This window comes from Budorcas taxicolor, chromosome 8, assembly GCF_023091745.1.
Source record: "Budorcas taxicolor isolate Tak-1 chromosome 8, Takin1.1, whole genome shotgun sequence".
Taxonomy (NCBI): Eukaryota; Metazoa; Chordata; class Mammalia; order Artiodactyla; family Bovidae; genus Budorcas; species Budorcas taxicolor.
In genome coordinates, this window is record NC_068917.1 from 77,791,938 (window position 1) to 77,808,145 (window position 16,208).

A 16,208-nucleotide genomic window follows, 5' to 3' on the forward strand; every position below is an offset into this window, starting at 1 on the left:
CGGTCCATCAGATTTTCCAGGCAAGTGTACTGGAGTGGGTAGCCATTCCCTTCTCCTGGGGTTCTTCCCCACCCAGGGACCAAACCTGGGTCTCCGGCATTGCAGGTGGATTCTTGACCATCTGAGCCACAAGGGAAGCCCATTAGCTAGCCTACACTTGTTCATAGTATTACCTATGCTTCTTTTATTTTCATAAGCTGGGGAATAATGTCCCTTCTTTCATTCCTAATTTTGGTAATTTGAATTTTCTTTTTTTGTTTTTCTTGGTCAATCTAGCTAAAAGTTGGTCAATTTTTATGTTTTTGGTTAATGAGTCAACTTTGTTGATTTTTTGCTATTGTTTTTTGTATTTATTTCATTAATTCCTGCTCTTTTATTATTTCTTTCCTTGTACTTGTTTTGGTTTAGTTTGCTCTTCTTTTCCTAGATCCTTAAGGTAGAAGATTAGGCTTCTGATTTGAGATTAATTTATTGATAAATTTTTTCAGAGCAGTTTAGGTTCACAACAGAATTGAGCAGGGAGTATAGACAGTTTCAGCATATGCCCCTGTCCCCCCCCCCCACAACCCCCCCCACTATAGACATCCTGCACCAGAGTGGTTGGTACATTTGTCCACCCATGGACCTACACTGACTCCTCATCACCCTCAGTCCATGGTTTACATTAGAGTTTACTTTTGGTGTGTACCCTCTGTTGGTTTTGATAACGTATCTATTATAGTACCATGCAGAATTATTTCTCTTCCCTAAACATTCTCTGTGCTCTGTCTCTTCATCCTTTCCTGCCCTCTAATCCCTGGAAACCACTGCTTTTTTTTTCACTGTCTCCATAGTTTTGTCTTTTCCAGAATGTCATATGTAGTAGTGGAAAACTACAGTATGTGCTTTTTCACATTGCCTTCTTTCACTTATTATTTGCATTTAAGTTTCCTCTATGTGTTTTTCATGGCATGATTGCTCAATTTCTATTTGGTGCAGAATAATTTCCCATTGTTTGGATTTCTTTTTTAATGTAAGTATTTATAGCTATAAATTTCCATCTGAGTACTGCTTTCGTTGCTTGTCCTAACTTTGTATGTTGTGTGAAGCAGTGTCTGTATAGGTAAGGCAAGATAAATGCTTGCTTACTTCCATTTGTTTACGAGTTTGGGGAATAATGAGGGGGTTCTCTAGTATGCCAGTTATGAATTATTGACCTTCAGTTCCAAATTTATCCTTTTTGCCTGCTCTGTGAAATGGATTTGGGCACTTTAAATCTTTATCCTTTACCAGCTGGCAGGTATTAAGCTTTGTCAGTAGAGGGCAATAGAGAGATACTGCAGGAGGAAAGGCTTTCTCTTCCTGTTCTAGTGTTTGGGTTGGACAGGCTAAGGTGCTGTGGGCAGCTTCCCCAGCGTCTGGTTCCTGTACCTGGTTTCTTCAGTGTATAGTGGCCAAAAGCCAGCAACTTCTCCTGGCACCCTCCTCAAGTGGCTTCTAGGAGAGTGCCTCTTGTGAGACGCCTCCCCATGAATGGCTTTCCCCAGCACCATCTAAGGTAGATTTCCAACCACTTCCATGCAGCACCACAGTAGCTTACCTATCTAGGCATCACGGGCACATCCCTTCTAACAAAGTCCACACCTCAGCTCTGGGATGATCTTCACTGGACAAAGTCTTCAAAAAAAATTAAATAAAACTTTCCCTGTTCAAATTACTGTATGATTCCTTTTCTTCTGCTTGATTCAGACTAATACAACTGGTAATTTCTGTAGGAGACAGTAAGATTTTTTGTTTGACGAACTGTCAAAATTAAGGATTTATGTTCAGTAAAGGAATAAATTAATGGATGTAAGAGAAGACAATTGAAATGTCTAAAACTGACAAAACATACAAGTCTTGTATATCTACAAAGTACAGAAAACCATCAGCAAGAAAAATCGAGCAACCCCAACAGAGAAACGGCAAAGGATGTGACTAAGCAACCTAAAAAGAGAAACTCAAAAAGTCACTAAGAAATGTTCGGACTCAGTAATCAGATAAACTCAAATCAACAAAACAATGAGATAGCACGTCATGCCTTTTGGTTTAGAAAACATTTGGAAGCTGGATAAAGGTTGTCTCAAATAGATCTGCTCTCTCCTGTCAATCACATTTGCTGTCGCTTTAGTTCAAAGCCACCATCATCGTTCATATTAGCATAATAGAAAAATGTAAATTTTCTCCCCACTTCTAGTTTTGCTCCCCTACAATTCACTCTTCCCCTGAGAGTATGAGAAATCTTTAAGGGTAACTCAGATAATGAAACTGAGTGCCCCTAAAACCAAGTTCCCTTACCCAGTTTATGATTAATCTCTCTATCCAAAACTTTAGTTTCTTGTGTCCCCTCTGACCTCAGTCCTGTGCTAACTGAACACTAATTAGCCAGAATCAGAGGACTAAAATTGCTGTTGTCAATATCATTGTTAATGAATTAAAATTGCTATTATGTATCATTAACATACAAACTCAGGACAAGCTGAGCTTCCCAAGCCGTGGACCACCAAGCCAGACACTTGTAAACCAGAAATGTCTTTGACTCTGGAAACTATGATTAAGAAATGTCACAAGATGATGATTAATTCCACCCTCTTTTATCTTTCCCTTTAAAAAACAAAAACTAACTCAAAGACCAAGTTGGAGTGGATCTAAGGCTTGTCTCTCACACTCTTGCTTGGGCACCCTGCAGTAAGCACTGTACTTCACCAAAGCCTGGTGTTAGTGGACCGACTTTGCTTTACATTGCATGAGCAGACCTGTGTTCAGTTTGTTAACTACCATTTCTTTGCTTAGAACCTTTTAACTTCCTGTTGCTCTTGGAATAAATTCCATGCATTGGAGAAGGAAATGGCAACCCACTCCAGTGTTCTTGCCTGGGGGGGGGGGGGGGCTGGTCGGCTGCTGTCTATGGGGTCGCACAGAGTCGGACATGACTGACATGACTTAGCAGCAACACTTCAAGCCCTTTCCTTCCTCCATAGCTTTCGCACCTGCTTCCTTCTGCTATTCCCTCTGAATTTTCACATAGTTGATCATTCTCATCTATCCTTCTACTCAAAGAAGGCTGGCCACCTTTTACGGAGCAGATCCTAATCAGTCACTGTTACCCTGCTTATTTCTTTGACAACCCAAATCACCAGTTTGTAAATAAACTTAGTTTTAAAATAATTTTTGTAGTTATTTTTGGCCACAGGGGCGTATTTCCTTTCTGCACCTTCCATTGCCACACCTGGGCTTTCTGTTTGGGGGAGGGTGGGGCTGGTCTCTTACTTCATTTGCTTGGGCTTCTCTTTGCAGTGGCTTCTCTAGTTGCGGAGCACAGGCGAGTAGGGCACACCAGCTTCAGTGGGTGCCAGCACTCTGGTTCAGTAGTTGTGGTGCATCAGCTTAGTAGCCCAGAAGCATGTGGGATCTTCCTAGACCAGGGATCAAACCAATGTCCCCTGTGTTGACAGGTGGATACTTAAGCACTGAACCACCAGGGAAGTACCACATTACTTAGTTTTAACCTTCCCTACTAGTCAATGCACTTCACTGAAGGCAGGGACCTTGTTTGTCTTTTTCACATTAACCTCCAGCAGTTAAAGCAATGCCTAAAAGTATGTGAATGAATGACTCTTATTTTGTGTTCTTGGGGAAGTCTAGAGCAGTGAATTACTTTACAAATGCAGATGCTTCACGCTTAAGTACTGTATTCTCTTTAGTAGAGCAACAGCAAAACACACAAATGAAAAAATTCCACACACTCAAAACATTTTGTACTTTAAAAATGATCGGTGCCCCCAAACTTGCCCCCTCTCACATTGAGTCCCTCTGTATCTACTTTAGTATTATCATCTGCTCTTTCAAGTCCTTTATCATTTCTAATAAATGGGTTTTTGTTTCTCAACTGATTTGTAAGAGCCTTTTATCATTTGTTTTGCAGACATTTTTTCCCCTTTCTGCCTTTTGACTACTTCGTCTTTGTTTTAATCCTAAATCTGATCCACTCTAGTAAGGAGGTGCGGTCTGACCTGACTCCAGAAAATCAGGCAAGGCTGGTTAGGTGGGAGGGTTAAAGGACACGCTAGCAGGAGAGAACAGTGACTCTCAAAAGGAAAACAACTATTGATTGTGCAAGACCGAGCATGCTTACCCTCCCGGGATCTTGGCTACCTACAGCTACTAGTACCCTGCTTCAGCCCGGCGCCGGGCGCGTCTGTTTGACGTCACCGACGCTCCGCACAGTTGACTCAGGCCGCGCAAACTCCGTGGCCGTCTACCGCGCGCGCAGAAGCGAATTTTCTCGCGGCGCCGGAAGTCCAGGGCACATGACCGGGTGACAGCGCTCGCTGGCCTGCAGAGCTCGCTTTAGGTGTTGCGGCACGGGATGGCGGAGGCGCCTCCTGTCTCAGGTACTGTACTGGCCCTCGCAGGACTGGGCCCCTCTAGGGGAGCGGAAATTGAGTCAGTGACGAATCCTAAGGCACCGGCCATTCGTATCGCGAGAGTGGCACGTACAGGGGTTGGGGATAGTGGCTCGGAAGGGCCAAGCCACGCGCGTCGTGCGTACCGAGGTCTTAACCATCCTTGGCTGGTGGCGAAGCCCGGCAGCTGGGTTTCCAAGGAGAGTCGGTTTGTCCCGCTGAGTCGATGCGGGTGTCCCGCCCTTTCCAGGGCTCATCCCGGCCTTCCTGGGGCAGTGATATCCGACAGGCGGGCGTCGGCCCGTGACGGTGGCTAGCTCTCGACGCGCGGCGGGATTGCTCGCTGCGCTTGAGATGTATTCGTGCGTCCTGGGGCAGCAGCGCGGGCGCGAGCCGAACACTCGTGGTTTCCAGCCTCAGCTTGCCATGAGCTCGCAATGTGAAGGCTCGTTTTCCTCATCTGTGACTTGGGAGTAAATAAATCAATTACTGTGAAGGTTCCCGCCGCTACTGTACGTGTTACACAATTGTTAGCTTACTTCCCCTCCCAGAGACAACTACACATAGAGACAACCTCATCTGGCTGTCAGTGTAACACAATTTCCAGTTACTTCAGGGTACCTTGGATCTTTGTTTTCCCAACTCTTTGGACAGTGACGGAAAAGGAGCATTTAACATAGTGATCTCAGCGCACACAAATATAAAAACGAACCAAAAATTTCGGGAAGCAGTGGTTTTCCTTATTATCTCCAATATACTCTATACTGTATATTTCATTTGAAAAAATTCTTGTCACAACCCACTACATAATTTGATTTCATGATCCACTCTTTCTGAAAAACAGGGCAGCAATTTGCAGCATGAGGGTCGTGAACAGTCATTAATTTGAGTCTTAGTTCTGCTGCCTACCAGCTGTTGGGGTACCAAGAAGCCTATATATGTATTTGTGTACTTGGTGGCAGGTAAAATGTATTTGTTACCGTGGATCTTGGTCAAAAACGTTGGCTAACACACTGCATTGGTGTACCCTAGTCCATTTGTTTGTTTGTTTACCCTAGTCCTGATTTAGGTATTCATCTTGGAGGGTAGGGACCACATTTAGCCTGGTGTTTTGTTTTTCTCCCACTCACTCTTTTCCCAGATCCCCTAAATTGGATCCCTTGGTCTTCCTATCCTGCATCTGGCCCATTTCTGCACCATTCAGTGTTTGAAGCAGAAATGAGTGGGGCTAGTTGTGAATCTTATTTTTGGCCTCTGGTGTTGCTCTCCAGGTTACAACCTCTGTCTCATCTATTGAGGCAAAGTCTGGTAATCCAAAGACCTCCCCACTTTGTCTCCTCTGCCTTAGTTTGCTTTGGCCTTAGTTCCTATTCCGTGTTCTTATTTCAGCATTATCTCTAGCCCACACCTCCATCCTCACTCCAGTGTAATTCTCTTACCTGCTGTTTTCCTGAAACACCAAGGGGTATCTTTTTACCCATGGATAGACTCTCCAGTGCCAACTTTGTCTCTGGACTTTATAATCTGCAGTTGGATTTTCCCTTACTCTGCTCCACCCACCTGTAGGTCACCCACCATGTTATTATCTTGGATCTCTAGAACCACTTGCACTATAGCCAAGCCTTGGGGATGAGATATCCTATTTAGTAACTTCAGCTGCTCAAAATAGTGAAAAAATAAAGGTGTCTCAGATTTTTGTGTCCATTTTCCTGTGCCATTTTCCCCTTCCTCGAATCCCTGAATGGTCTGAGGGCTTTGTCCACTACTTCACATTTGGTGGAACACATACTTTATATGAATAGATGCTGCTCTGTCTAGATTCTCAAGCTGAGTCAACTCTTTGCTGGTTAACATGAAAACACCCTCTTCGTATCCTTTAACCTGGCTATTCTGGACTGCTTTACTGACCTTTTTCTGCCCCTCTTACAACCTTGCTTCTTAGAGCAGGAGAAAACTACACAATACCTACTTGGTCTAATTTACCCATTCCCCCCTCAAGTTCTCTCTTATGTATCCAGAACACCTTCTCTGCCACCTTCTGAATTTATCTAATCCTCTTGCCATTTTGTAAGGCTCTCCAACCCCATCCTCAGAATCCTGCCTGTGTGAAAGCTTTGCGGACAAATCCTGGATTGAGTGAGAGGTTACCTTTATGATCTCGCTCAGTTCTTAAGTATATGTTTCTATGGTACCTGCTACCCAACTTCTGTCAATGAAGTGTAATTTAAGAGCGTGGTCTCTAGGGTCACATGGCCTGAATTCTGAATCTGCTCTGGAATACCCCTTTGGCCTTGGAGAAGTTCCTCTTTACCGAGTCTCAGTTTTCTCATCAGGAATGTAAGGATTAAATGAATTAACGTATGCAGAGTGCTTAGAATAGTGCAAGTACCTAATAAATGTTAGGGCTTATTATTAAACCTGAAACTCGCAGGCTGTGCACTGAAGCCTTTTGCGGTCAGGTCTGTTTCAGATAGTCTGTAATCTTAACGGCAATAATAAAGCACTATTTTAGCCACTTTATACTTGTTACTAACCTTGCTTTAATCTTCATAGCAACTCTTTGATGTAGGGATTCTTACTATTCCATAACTGGGATTAAATAAATTGCATAAAAACACAAGTGATGGACAGGGACTTAAATCCATCTCCCAGGCCCTGCTGATTCAGAGAATATTTTATATACTAGGCATAGTCTGACTTTGCTACTATCTGGTTTTGTATCCTTAGGCGAATTGTTTCATCTTTGGACTTCAGGGACAAACTTGACTACAAGGAAGCATGTGCCCAGCGGAGGTGGGGGATGGATGAGTAGGTTGAAGGGGCATAGGCTTAATTTTTGAGACTCTGGGATTCTGACCGTATTAACAGAGGTTATGTATGGAAAACCTAAAATACATTTCAGGGGGGTGAGGTGGGATGTATTCTTCCTGCTGAGTACATCTATGTGAAGTCTTCACTTAAATTCCACAATGACCCTTTGAAATAGTATTATCAGCTTTTGTCATGTATGTGGAAACTCAGGCTAAAAGCAAGCAAATGATTTTCCTGAGCTAATACTATAAACTGGAGGGTCAGGCTTTAAACTAATTTTCGCTGACTCCAAAGCCTGTTAACTTAATATTACGCAATGCTACCTTAGAGTTTTGAAAGACCGCATGGAACCTACCGATTGATATCTCATCCCCGAACTGTTCGCTGACCTTACATTTCTCAATAGAAACAAACACATTTATAACTAATGCCTGATAGCCCAGGTGAACAGTTTTACTTAGCAGTTCAGCAGTGGCTGTCGGTAAGGCTGCCAATCAGTCTTCCACAAGCAACTTGAACCCACCACCTTCACAGAAAACACAGGCCTTATGCGGAGACTATTTTATACCAAGTCCTTAGGAAGAGAACTCTTAGGTCTGGCTTACAGTCTCTGGGGCTTCATGAGTGACCAATTAATTACTTATGTGTCTATTTCTTATGTCCTAGGTGCTTTTAAGTTCAATACGGATGCTGCTGAGTTCATTCCTCAGGAGAGAAAAAATTCTGGTCTGTACTGTGGGAGTCAAAGGAGACTAGATCCTAATAGAATTGGTAGAAGAAATTACAGTTCACCACCTCCCTGTCACCTTTCCAGGCAAATCTCTTATGATGACATCTCTGCTGTTCATCAGCACAGTTTTCATCCTTCGGGAAGCAAACCTAAGAGTCAGCAGACTTCTTTCCAGTCCTCTGTTACTAACAAATCTCTCAAGAACCATGGCCTTCAGAATCAACCTTGGCAGAAATTGAGGAGTGAAAAGCAGCATATCAGAGTCAAGAGAGCACAGGGACTCACTGACCAGACCTCAGATGCACCTGGCCTAGAAAGCGTGGCCAAGTCAGAGAGTGGGACAAACCTCAGAGAGCACAGTCCTTCCGAGAGTGAGAAGGAAATTGTCGGTGCAGATCCAAGGGGAGCAAAACCCAAGAAAGCAACCCAATTTATATATAGCTATGGGAGAGGACCAAAAGTCAAGGGGAAACTCAAAAGTGAGTGGGTCCACAGAATGACTCCCAAACCTGAGGAGGCAGGACCTGAAAACACCAAACCAGCAGGGGTTATCCACCCTGACTCTTCAGATGCTTCCTCTAGAAAAGTAGTAGCGGATGGGGCCAGACGCGGCGAGCAGAGAAGACACCCACAGAAAAGGTCTCCCTGGGAAGTGGAGGGAGCCAGGCCACGACCAGGCAGGAATCCACCAAAACAGGAGAGCCAACGACATACAAACGCAGGGTCCAGAGACAACATGGCCTCTGTTCCGAAGGATGATCTTAATGAAATGCCAGCAAAGTCCACCTGTGACAGGGGGAACTTGGCAGTCGTCAGCAGGTCTTCTAGAAGGGCTGACCCAGAGAAATGTGCTGTAAGGAGGCAGGATCCTCAGGTAGCATCTTTTCCCCGAGGCAAACAGAACCACATGCTAAAGAATGTGGAAACACACACAGGTAAGCCTACCTAAACGGGTGGAAATGTTTTCTTTCTTACTTTTTTTTTTTAATTTTAATTTCTGAATTGGTAATACACTCATACAATTTAGAAACCAGAAAATATAAAAAGGTACACAGTAGGAAGTCTTTCTGTTCTTGTTCATCGTCTGCTTGGGTCCTGCCACCACCTGCTCATCTTCCCAGGAGATAGCCACTTACTTAGTTTTCATATATCATAAAAGTGAAAGTGTTAGTTACTCCATTGTGTCCAACTCTTTGTGACCCCATGGATTGTAGCCCACCAGGCTCCTCTGTCCATGGGATCGCCCAGGCAAGAATACTGGAGTGGATTACCATTTCTTTCTCCATTATATATTATAAGCAAGTACAAATAAGGAATGTTTTTCTTAACAAATAAGGAAATTAGTAAGGGTTTTAAAAAGCACAGATACGGGTGATATAGATGTTTGGCTACAAGATTTTTTTGAATTGTCAAAAAACAAGTAGGGATGGTAATGTCTCTACTACTAGTTCCAGCCTGTGCATCATCTCTTGTCTGCTCGGTCGCAACAGTTCCTGACTAATCTTGCCATCTCCAGTTTCTCTCTTTTAGTTCACTTCTTACATTAGCATCAGAAAGTGGTATTTCTGGGACTTTCCTGTTGGTCCAGTGGTTAAGACTTTGAGTTTCCACTGCAAGGGGCATGGGTTTGCTCCCTGGTTGGGGAACTAAGATCCTGGATGCCATGCTACACAGTCCCCCCAAAAAGTGATATTTATAAAACACTTACGGAGCTGGGTCACTCCCCTGCTTGATTCTATTCACTTTTTCTCATCACCTGCAAATTCTGCCTTGCACAACAGCCTCTGCTGCTGCTGCTTCAGCCCCCACCACATTTTATTCCCTGGACTCTGGTATTGTCATCTTTCCACACGGTTACATATGTGGTCCCTTCTGTCTACACTGGCTACTAACTACTCAACTCACTGGGGAATTCATACTCATTATCCCCTTATTTACTTATGGCTGTACTGGGTCTTTGCTGCTGCTCAGGCTTTTCTCTGACTGTGGAGGGCTGGGGCTGCGCTCCAGTTGCAGTGTGCAGGCTTCTCATTGCGGTGGCTTCTCTTGTTGTGGAGCACGGGCTCTGAGGTGTGCAGGCTTCAGTAACTGCAACTTCTGAGCTCTAGAGCACAGGCTCAGCGGCTGTGGCACCTGGGCTTAGTTGCTCCAAGGCATGTGATAGCTTCCCAGACCAGGGATTGAACCCACGTCTCTTGCACTGACAGGCGGATTCTTTACCACTGAGCCATCAGGGAAGCCCCATACTCATTTTTCAAAGGCTGTAGTTTAGTCACATGTCCAGAAAACATTTTCTCACCTCCGCAGATAGCACTGATCTTTGCTTGCCTGGTGACATGTCTTCCCCATCCACATACATGCTTCTGTTGGAGCACTTAGCGTCACCACTGGAAACCATCATTTGTTCACATATCAGTGCCCTCCACCAGTTGACATGTTCCTTGAAGGCAAAGACTAGCTTTCTCTTCATTGTTATATCTCTGTTGCCCAACACAGGTCTTAGAACACAGTAGTTACTCAGCTCTGACTGTTAGAGAGTTCTTCTTTACATTAAACTGAAAACTTCTTTCTGGTAAATCCTTTCTGTCCCCTCGTTCAGCTTCTGTCCTCTGGAGCTACACAGCAACTAGTCTCTCTCCTCTCAGCTTCCCTCCTACTCATGGCAAGTCAGTTCTTTGCAGTATTGAAGACCCTTCTTATTTGCCCTGAGTATATATTTTATCCAGGATAAGTAGGTTCATTCCTCCAGCTCTTCCTCACGGACCATGCTGGTCTCCCTCCAGTTTAATGTAACATACGGCCTAACACACGAAGCTGCCCCCTGCCCAGGCCTGTTTTTACACAAGCCTAGTGATCTAGTTCTCGTCTGCTTCACCAGGCACTCCTTGGGACTTTGATGAGTGTGAACCAAGGCAGTATTATACCAGATTTGGTTATGAATTCTCAATTCAAGGCTGGTTAGTAGTTTCCTATTGCTTCATAACGAGTTGCCCCAAATGTCATGGCTTAAGGTAACACAGCTTTACTGTGTCACAGTGTCCATGGACCAGAAGTCTGGATGCGGGTTAGCTGAGTTTCTACTCAGGGTCTTAGAGGACTGCAGTTTGGCTAGGGATGCAGTGTTTTCTGAGGGATGGGGTCTTCTTTGATGCTCACTGGTTGTTGATAGGATTTAGTTCTTTTTAAAAAATGTATATTTTTTAATTTATTTGACTGCATCATGTCTTGGTTGCAGCACATGGGATCTAGTTCCCTAAACAGGGATCGAACTCCAGACCCCTGCATTGGGAGTGTGGTATCTTAGCCACTGGACCATGAGGGAAGTCCCGATAGGATTTAGTTCTTTATGGGTACAGAATTGAGGTCCACATTTCTTTTTTTTTTTTGGCAGCACCACATGGCATGCAGGATCTTAGTTCTCTGACCAGGGATCAAATCTGTGTGCCCCCTTCAGCGGAAGTACAGAGTCTTAACGCTGGACTGCCAGGGAAGTCCCAAGGTCCCCATTTTCTTGCTGACTGTTCGCTGGGGGTCACTCTCAGCTCTGAGGGCCGACCTGCAGTTCCTTACCACGTGGTTCTTTTCACAATATGGTAGTTTATTTCTTCAGGGCCTGCAGGAAACCATCTGCTCCAGATTCTTTACATGATTTCTGTCTTTGATCACTAGACTCTTTAAAAAGCACTCAGTTGATTAGATCAGTTCCTCCCGTGCTCAAGGGGAGATTATCCAGGGCATGCACACCAGGGCTGGGAGTCTTGGAGGCCATCTCAAGTTCTGCCTAACGAATCTCTTGTGGCATCACATACCGTCATTTTCTTGAGACCTCTTTATTCATTTTTATTGAGTAAATGCTTTGTGCCAAGCACTGTTCTAGGTACTAGGAATACAGCACTGATAGCATTTACATTCCTGGCAGGGGAGACAGGCAGAAAGCACTTAAATATTTTAGTCAGTCAGGTGATGATAAGAACTAAAATACAAGGCAGATTAAGAGGACAGAGTAACAGGGGTGCCAGTTTACATAGGTTGGTCTCTTTCATGAGGAGGCATTTGAACAGAGACGGGAAGGAAGTGCAGAAGTGCGCCACATGGCTTTCTGGAGAAGAACATTTTAAATAGAGAAGCAAGTGTAAATTGGGGTGGGAGGGACAGCGTTGTGAGCAGTGAAGAGGTGGGTAGGAGAGGAGGTCAGAAAGACTGCAGAGGCAGGGCTGTGTGAGGCTCTGAGATTTGGTTCTGAGTCAGAAGATGAGACGCAGCTAGGAGGCTGGGAGACTTTGTGGGGAAGAGATGATCTAAAGTGATCACCCAGCTTGCTGTATAGGGAGTAGGCTCTAAGGATGCAGGTGGATGAGTTAGGAGGCTTTTGCAGCAATTCAGGTACTTGATGGAGACATGGATTAAGGTAGTAGTGGTAGAAGAGGTAAGAATTGGTTAGATTCCGGGTGTGTTTGGAAGATGAAGTGGACAGGATTTACAGATAGATTGGATGTTGGATGGAGAAAAACGAGAGGAGTCCAGGATGTTGTGCTTGAGCAGTTCAGAAGGCAAGATACCACTCACTGCGGTGGTAACGCTTGGGAGAGAAAGCGGTGTTTTGTTTTTAAAGTTTTTAGTTTGGAATAATTATAAACCTACAGAAAGATTGCAAAAGTAGTACAGAGTATTCCCATATATTCTTCACCTAGCTTCCTCTAATGTTAACATTTTTGTCGAAACAAGAAATTAACACTAGTACCATGGTGTTAACTAAACTTCACACTTTGTGGGTGGTGGTTTTTTTTTTCTTTGCAAGGCTTGCAGGAGCTTAGTTCCCCAACCAGGGATTGAACCCAAGCCTTGGACTCTAACCGCTGGACTGCCAGGGGTTCCCCCAGACTTTATTTGGATTTCACCAGTTTTTCCTTTAATATCCTTTTTCTGCTCCAGGATCCAATCCAGGATACCACATTGCATTTAATCAGCATGTGTCCTTAGCCTCCTCCAATCTATGACAATTTCTTGTTGGAAAAGGTGTTTTTGCATATCTTTTGCTTTGTCTCCTCCTTGTTCAGGAAAGATAAAGAATTTGCTTAAATTTGTTAGAATTCAGTTGTCTACTGGACAATAGATCTGTTAAGTAGAGAGTCCGATATAAAATTCAGGGAAGAGAAATGGACTAGAGACTTAAATTTGGGCATTGTCAGTGTACAGATGGTGTTTAACGGACTAGAGGAGGTCACCTAAGGTGTGAGTGCAGTTAGAAAAAGAGTGAGGATGGAGCCTACTTCATCCTGGCTGTAAAATGAGCATCCAGTAAGGGAAGTGGAAAACGAGTAAACTGAACTAGGAGGTGAAACGTTCTAAACACCAAAGAAAGAAACTCAAAGAGGAGGGAGTGATCAGTTTTGCCAAATGCTGTTGATCAGCGCAGAAGGATGACTGCATACTGACCGTTGTATTTGGCAATCTGAAGGTTGTTGGTCTTGCTAAGAGCGGTTCTAGTGGAGCAGTAGAGATGAAAGCTTGATTGGAATGGAGAGAGGCTCACCCTAGATACGCCTCCATGGCTCTTTGAGAGCCGCCTTTGTTCACCCTCACTCTGTACTGAGGGACCAGCACTGCCTGGTCCTCCCAGCTGTCTGGATCCCTCATTCTGCGGTAACGAAATCCCCTACGTCCTTAAATTGTTTCAGCTGTGCCCCCTCTTAAATGACCCGTGGCCTCCTCTCGGGTCACCCCTTTCCTTACAACTTTAGAGCCTGCTCTTTTCGCTTATCCCACTCACCTTAGTTTCTGGAAGATGGGAAGACCACACTCCTTCCCCAGGGTCATTTCTACACTATTTTTGTTCTACCTTTGTATCATTTGAAGCTAATGCTACAGAACCTTTTCTCTCCATCACCTTCCACGCCTCATCTTTGTCATCTGTTAGCCTCCAGACCTCCCAACCCTCATTTATTAATGCATCTAGCCTCTTATCTTTTCTCTGCCCCAGTGGTTTTCAAGGTATAGTCCACATCAGCAGCCGTCAGCAACACCTGGGAACTTGTTAGAAATGCACATTTTTAGGCCTCACCTCAGACTCGTAAACAAAAATTGTAGGTATGGGGCCCAGTAATCTCTTCTTTTAAGAAGCCTCCAGGTGATTCTCATGCAGTTTCAAGTTTGAGAACTACTGATTTACCATAAATCCTGCTGTTGTTCTGGGTGACTTGAATGGTCATTTGGGTTTTTTGATCTTGTCAACTGCAGTGACCTACACATCATTCCTCCTCCACATCCACTACCAGGGAAATGACCCTGGGGATGCCCCGTCTCTGCAATCCCAGCGTCCTGTGTGCTGCCTTCTGACCACAGCCTCCTGTCCTTTTGGCTCTCCCAGTCTCTTCAACGCACTGCCAGTTCTGTCAGTCTCCTTCCCTTCTTCATTCCCCACTTCAGGCTGGACCTTGCTGTATGTCATTTGAAGTGTTGACCCTTCTGCCAGGACATTTTGAGGAATCCCAACCCTGGATGGTTGCTGCATCCAGCTTTTCTACCCTGTCTGGGTGACAGAACGCCATTCCAGGAAATTGTGTAACAGTACAGACTCGGTGCTCATTCACCCTCTGAGGGAAGCCTTCCTGATCACCCTTATTTCAAACTCTTAATACTTCCGCCACCCGCCTCTCACTAATCTCTGCCTGGCTTATTTTTCTCCATAGCACTTGTCACTATTTGTTGATACTGCTTATTTTCAATATTCATTTGTTTATTGGCTACTTTCCACCATAAGATGGCAAACTCCCTAAGGGGAGAAGATTCTTTTCTGTTTTGTTCACTGTATATCCTTAGTGTCTAGTATTGGGTTGGCCAAAAAGTTCATTTGGGTTTTTCATAAGATGTTACAGAAAAACCCAAGCAAACTTTTTGGCCACCCCAATACATTGTTGCTTCTCAGTGAATATTTTTAAATAGTGGTCTCCAGTTTGGGCTTCCCCCAGTGGCTTGGTTATAAAGAATTCATCTGTAGTGCGGCAGCCACAGGAGATGTGGGTTCCATCGCTGGGTCAGGAAGATCCCCTATAGGAGGGCACGGCAACCCACTCCAGTATTCTTGCCTCGAGAATCCCGTGGACAGAGGAGCCTTGCAGGGTACAGTCCATTTGGTTGCGAAGAGTCGGACACCAGGGAAGTGAAGGAGCATGCGTGTGCGCTCGCTCACTCCATCCAGCTCAGTTGGCTCTCATTGCCCACTTCCCCTTAAATGACCTTGGGCAGCTGTCCTTCCCATTTTCATTTAAGACTACTACAAACCCTTCCCACACTTATTCAGACCTTCCTGACGTTCACTGACCTCCCGACCTCAGCAGACCTCCTTGCCTTTTACTTCGCTGAGGAAGGGGAGGTCATCACTTAAGAAAGGACTTACTTTTCTCAACTTTTTGCAACTTCAGAGACATCTATGCCTGTTCTTCCTTTTCTTTCATTCTGAGATCTCCTTATTTCCTTTCATCAACCTTTTTACATCTGCTCCTCCAAGTTCTCTTCCTGAAGCTCTTCCCGAGTCTGGGGAGATTCCCAGGGAATCTTCCTGACCCAGCAGTCGAACCCACGTCTCCTGCATTAGCACACAGATTCTTTATCACTGAGCCACCTGGGAAGTCCACCTCTGTGCTGTACTGACTTAAAAACCTTTACCTGCAGCCCGTAAACTCTGCCACAGGCCTTAGACTGACACAAATAAACGTGATGCCTGACATATACTTCAGACTCAGCAAGACCATCGTAAACACATTGATCATGCTTACATTGCTTTTTAAAAACAGCTGCTTTAAATAAGGTGGCTTACTAAAGTTGATAGGTAAGTAATTTTACCTTTCTTTCCACCATCCAGATGTAATCAGCTTTGACCTTTTGATCTGTTTCCTTAAAGAATTTTTCAGTGCTCAGTTTTACATAGTTGAAATCATATAATATAAGTTTTATCCTTTTTTGCTTATTATAAATATTTCCCACTCATTAAGTAATTTTGGTAAACTTTAAATTAATGTATATATGCCATAAATATATATGCATTAATATTTAAACAGTCTCCCCCCCTTTTTTCTGATATATTTTAAATTAAATTCCAGATATCAGATTATTTCATCTTCATGTATTTTAGGTTACATCTCTTTTAATAATATGGCCATTTTCTTACATAATCACAGTGCCATTATTGTGCTTAACAAAGTTAGTGATAATTCCTTGAAATCATCTAATACCCAGTCTACAAC

General features: G+C 44.1%; 1 protein-coding gene across 5 annotated transcripts in view; it reads left to right on the top strand.

Moving 5' to 3' along the window:
- The first annotated feature begins 4,313 nt into the window (after nt 1-4,313).
- The window catches only part of NFX1 (nuclear transcription factor, X-box binding 1), a 63,646-nt gene continuing 51,751 nt past the window's right edge, over nt 4,314-16,208 (top strand). For 3 of the 5 annotated variants that reach the window (XM_052644611.1, XM_052644612.1, XM_052644613.1), the window contains exons 1-2: nt 4,314-4,412; nt 7,902-8,900. In XM_052644611.1, coding sequence (XP_052500571.1) covers nt 4,388-4,412; nt 7,902-8,900 — 1,024 coding nt within the window. In that variant the 5' untranslated portion in view covers nt 4,314-4,387. Of the gene's footprint in view, nt 4,413-7,151; nt 7,233-7,901; nt 8,901-16,208 lie in introns of all 5 variants that reach the window. The other 2 variants (XM_052644610.1, XM_052644609.1) reach the window with 2 other exon arrangements.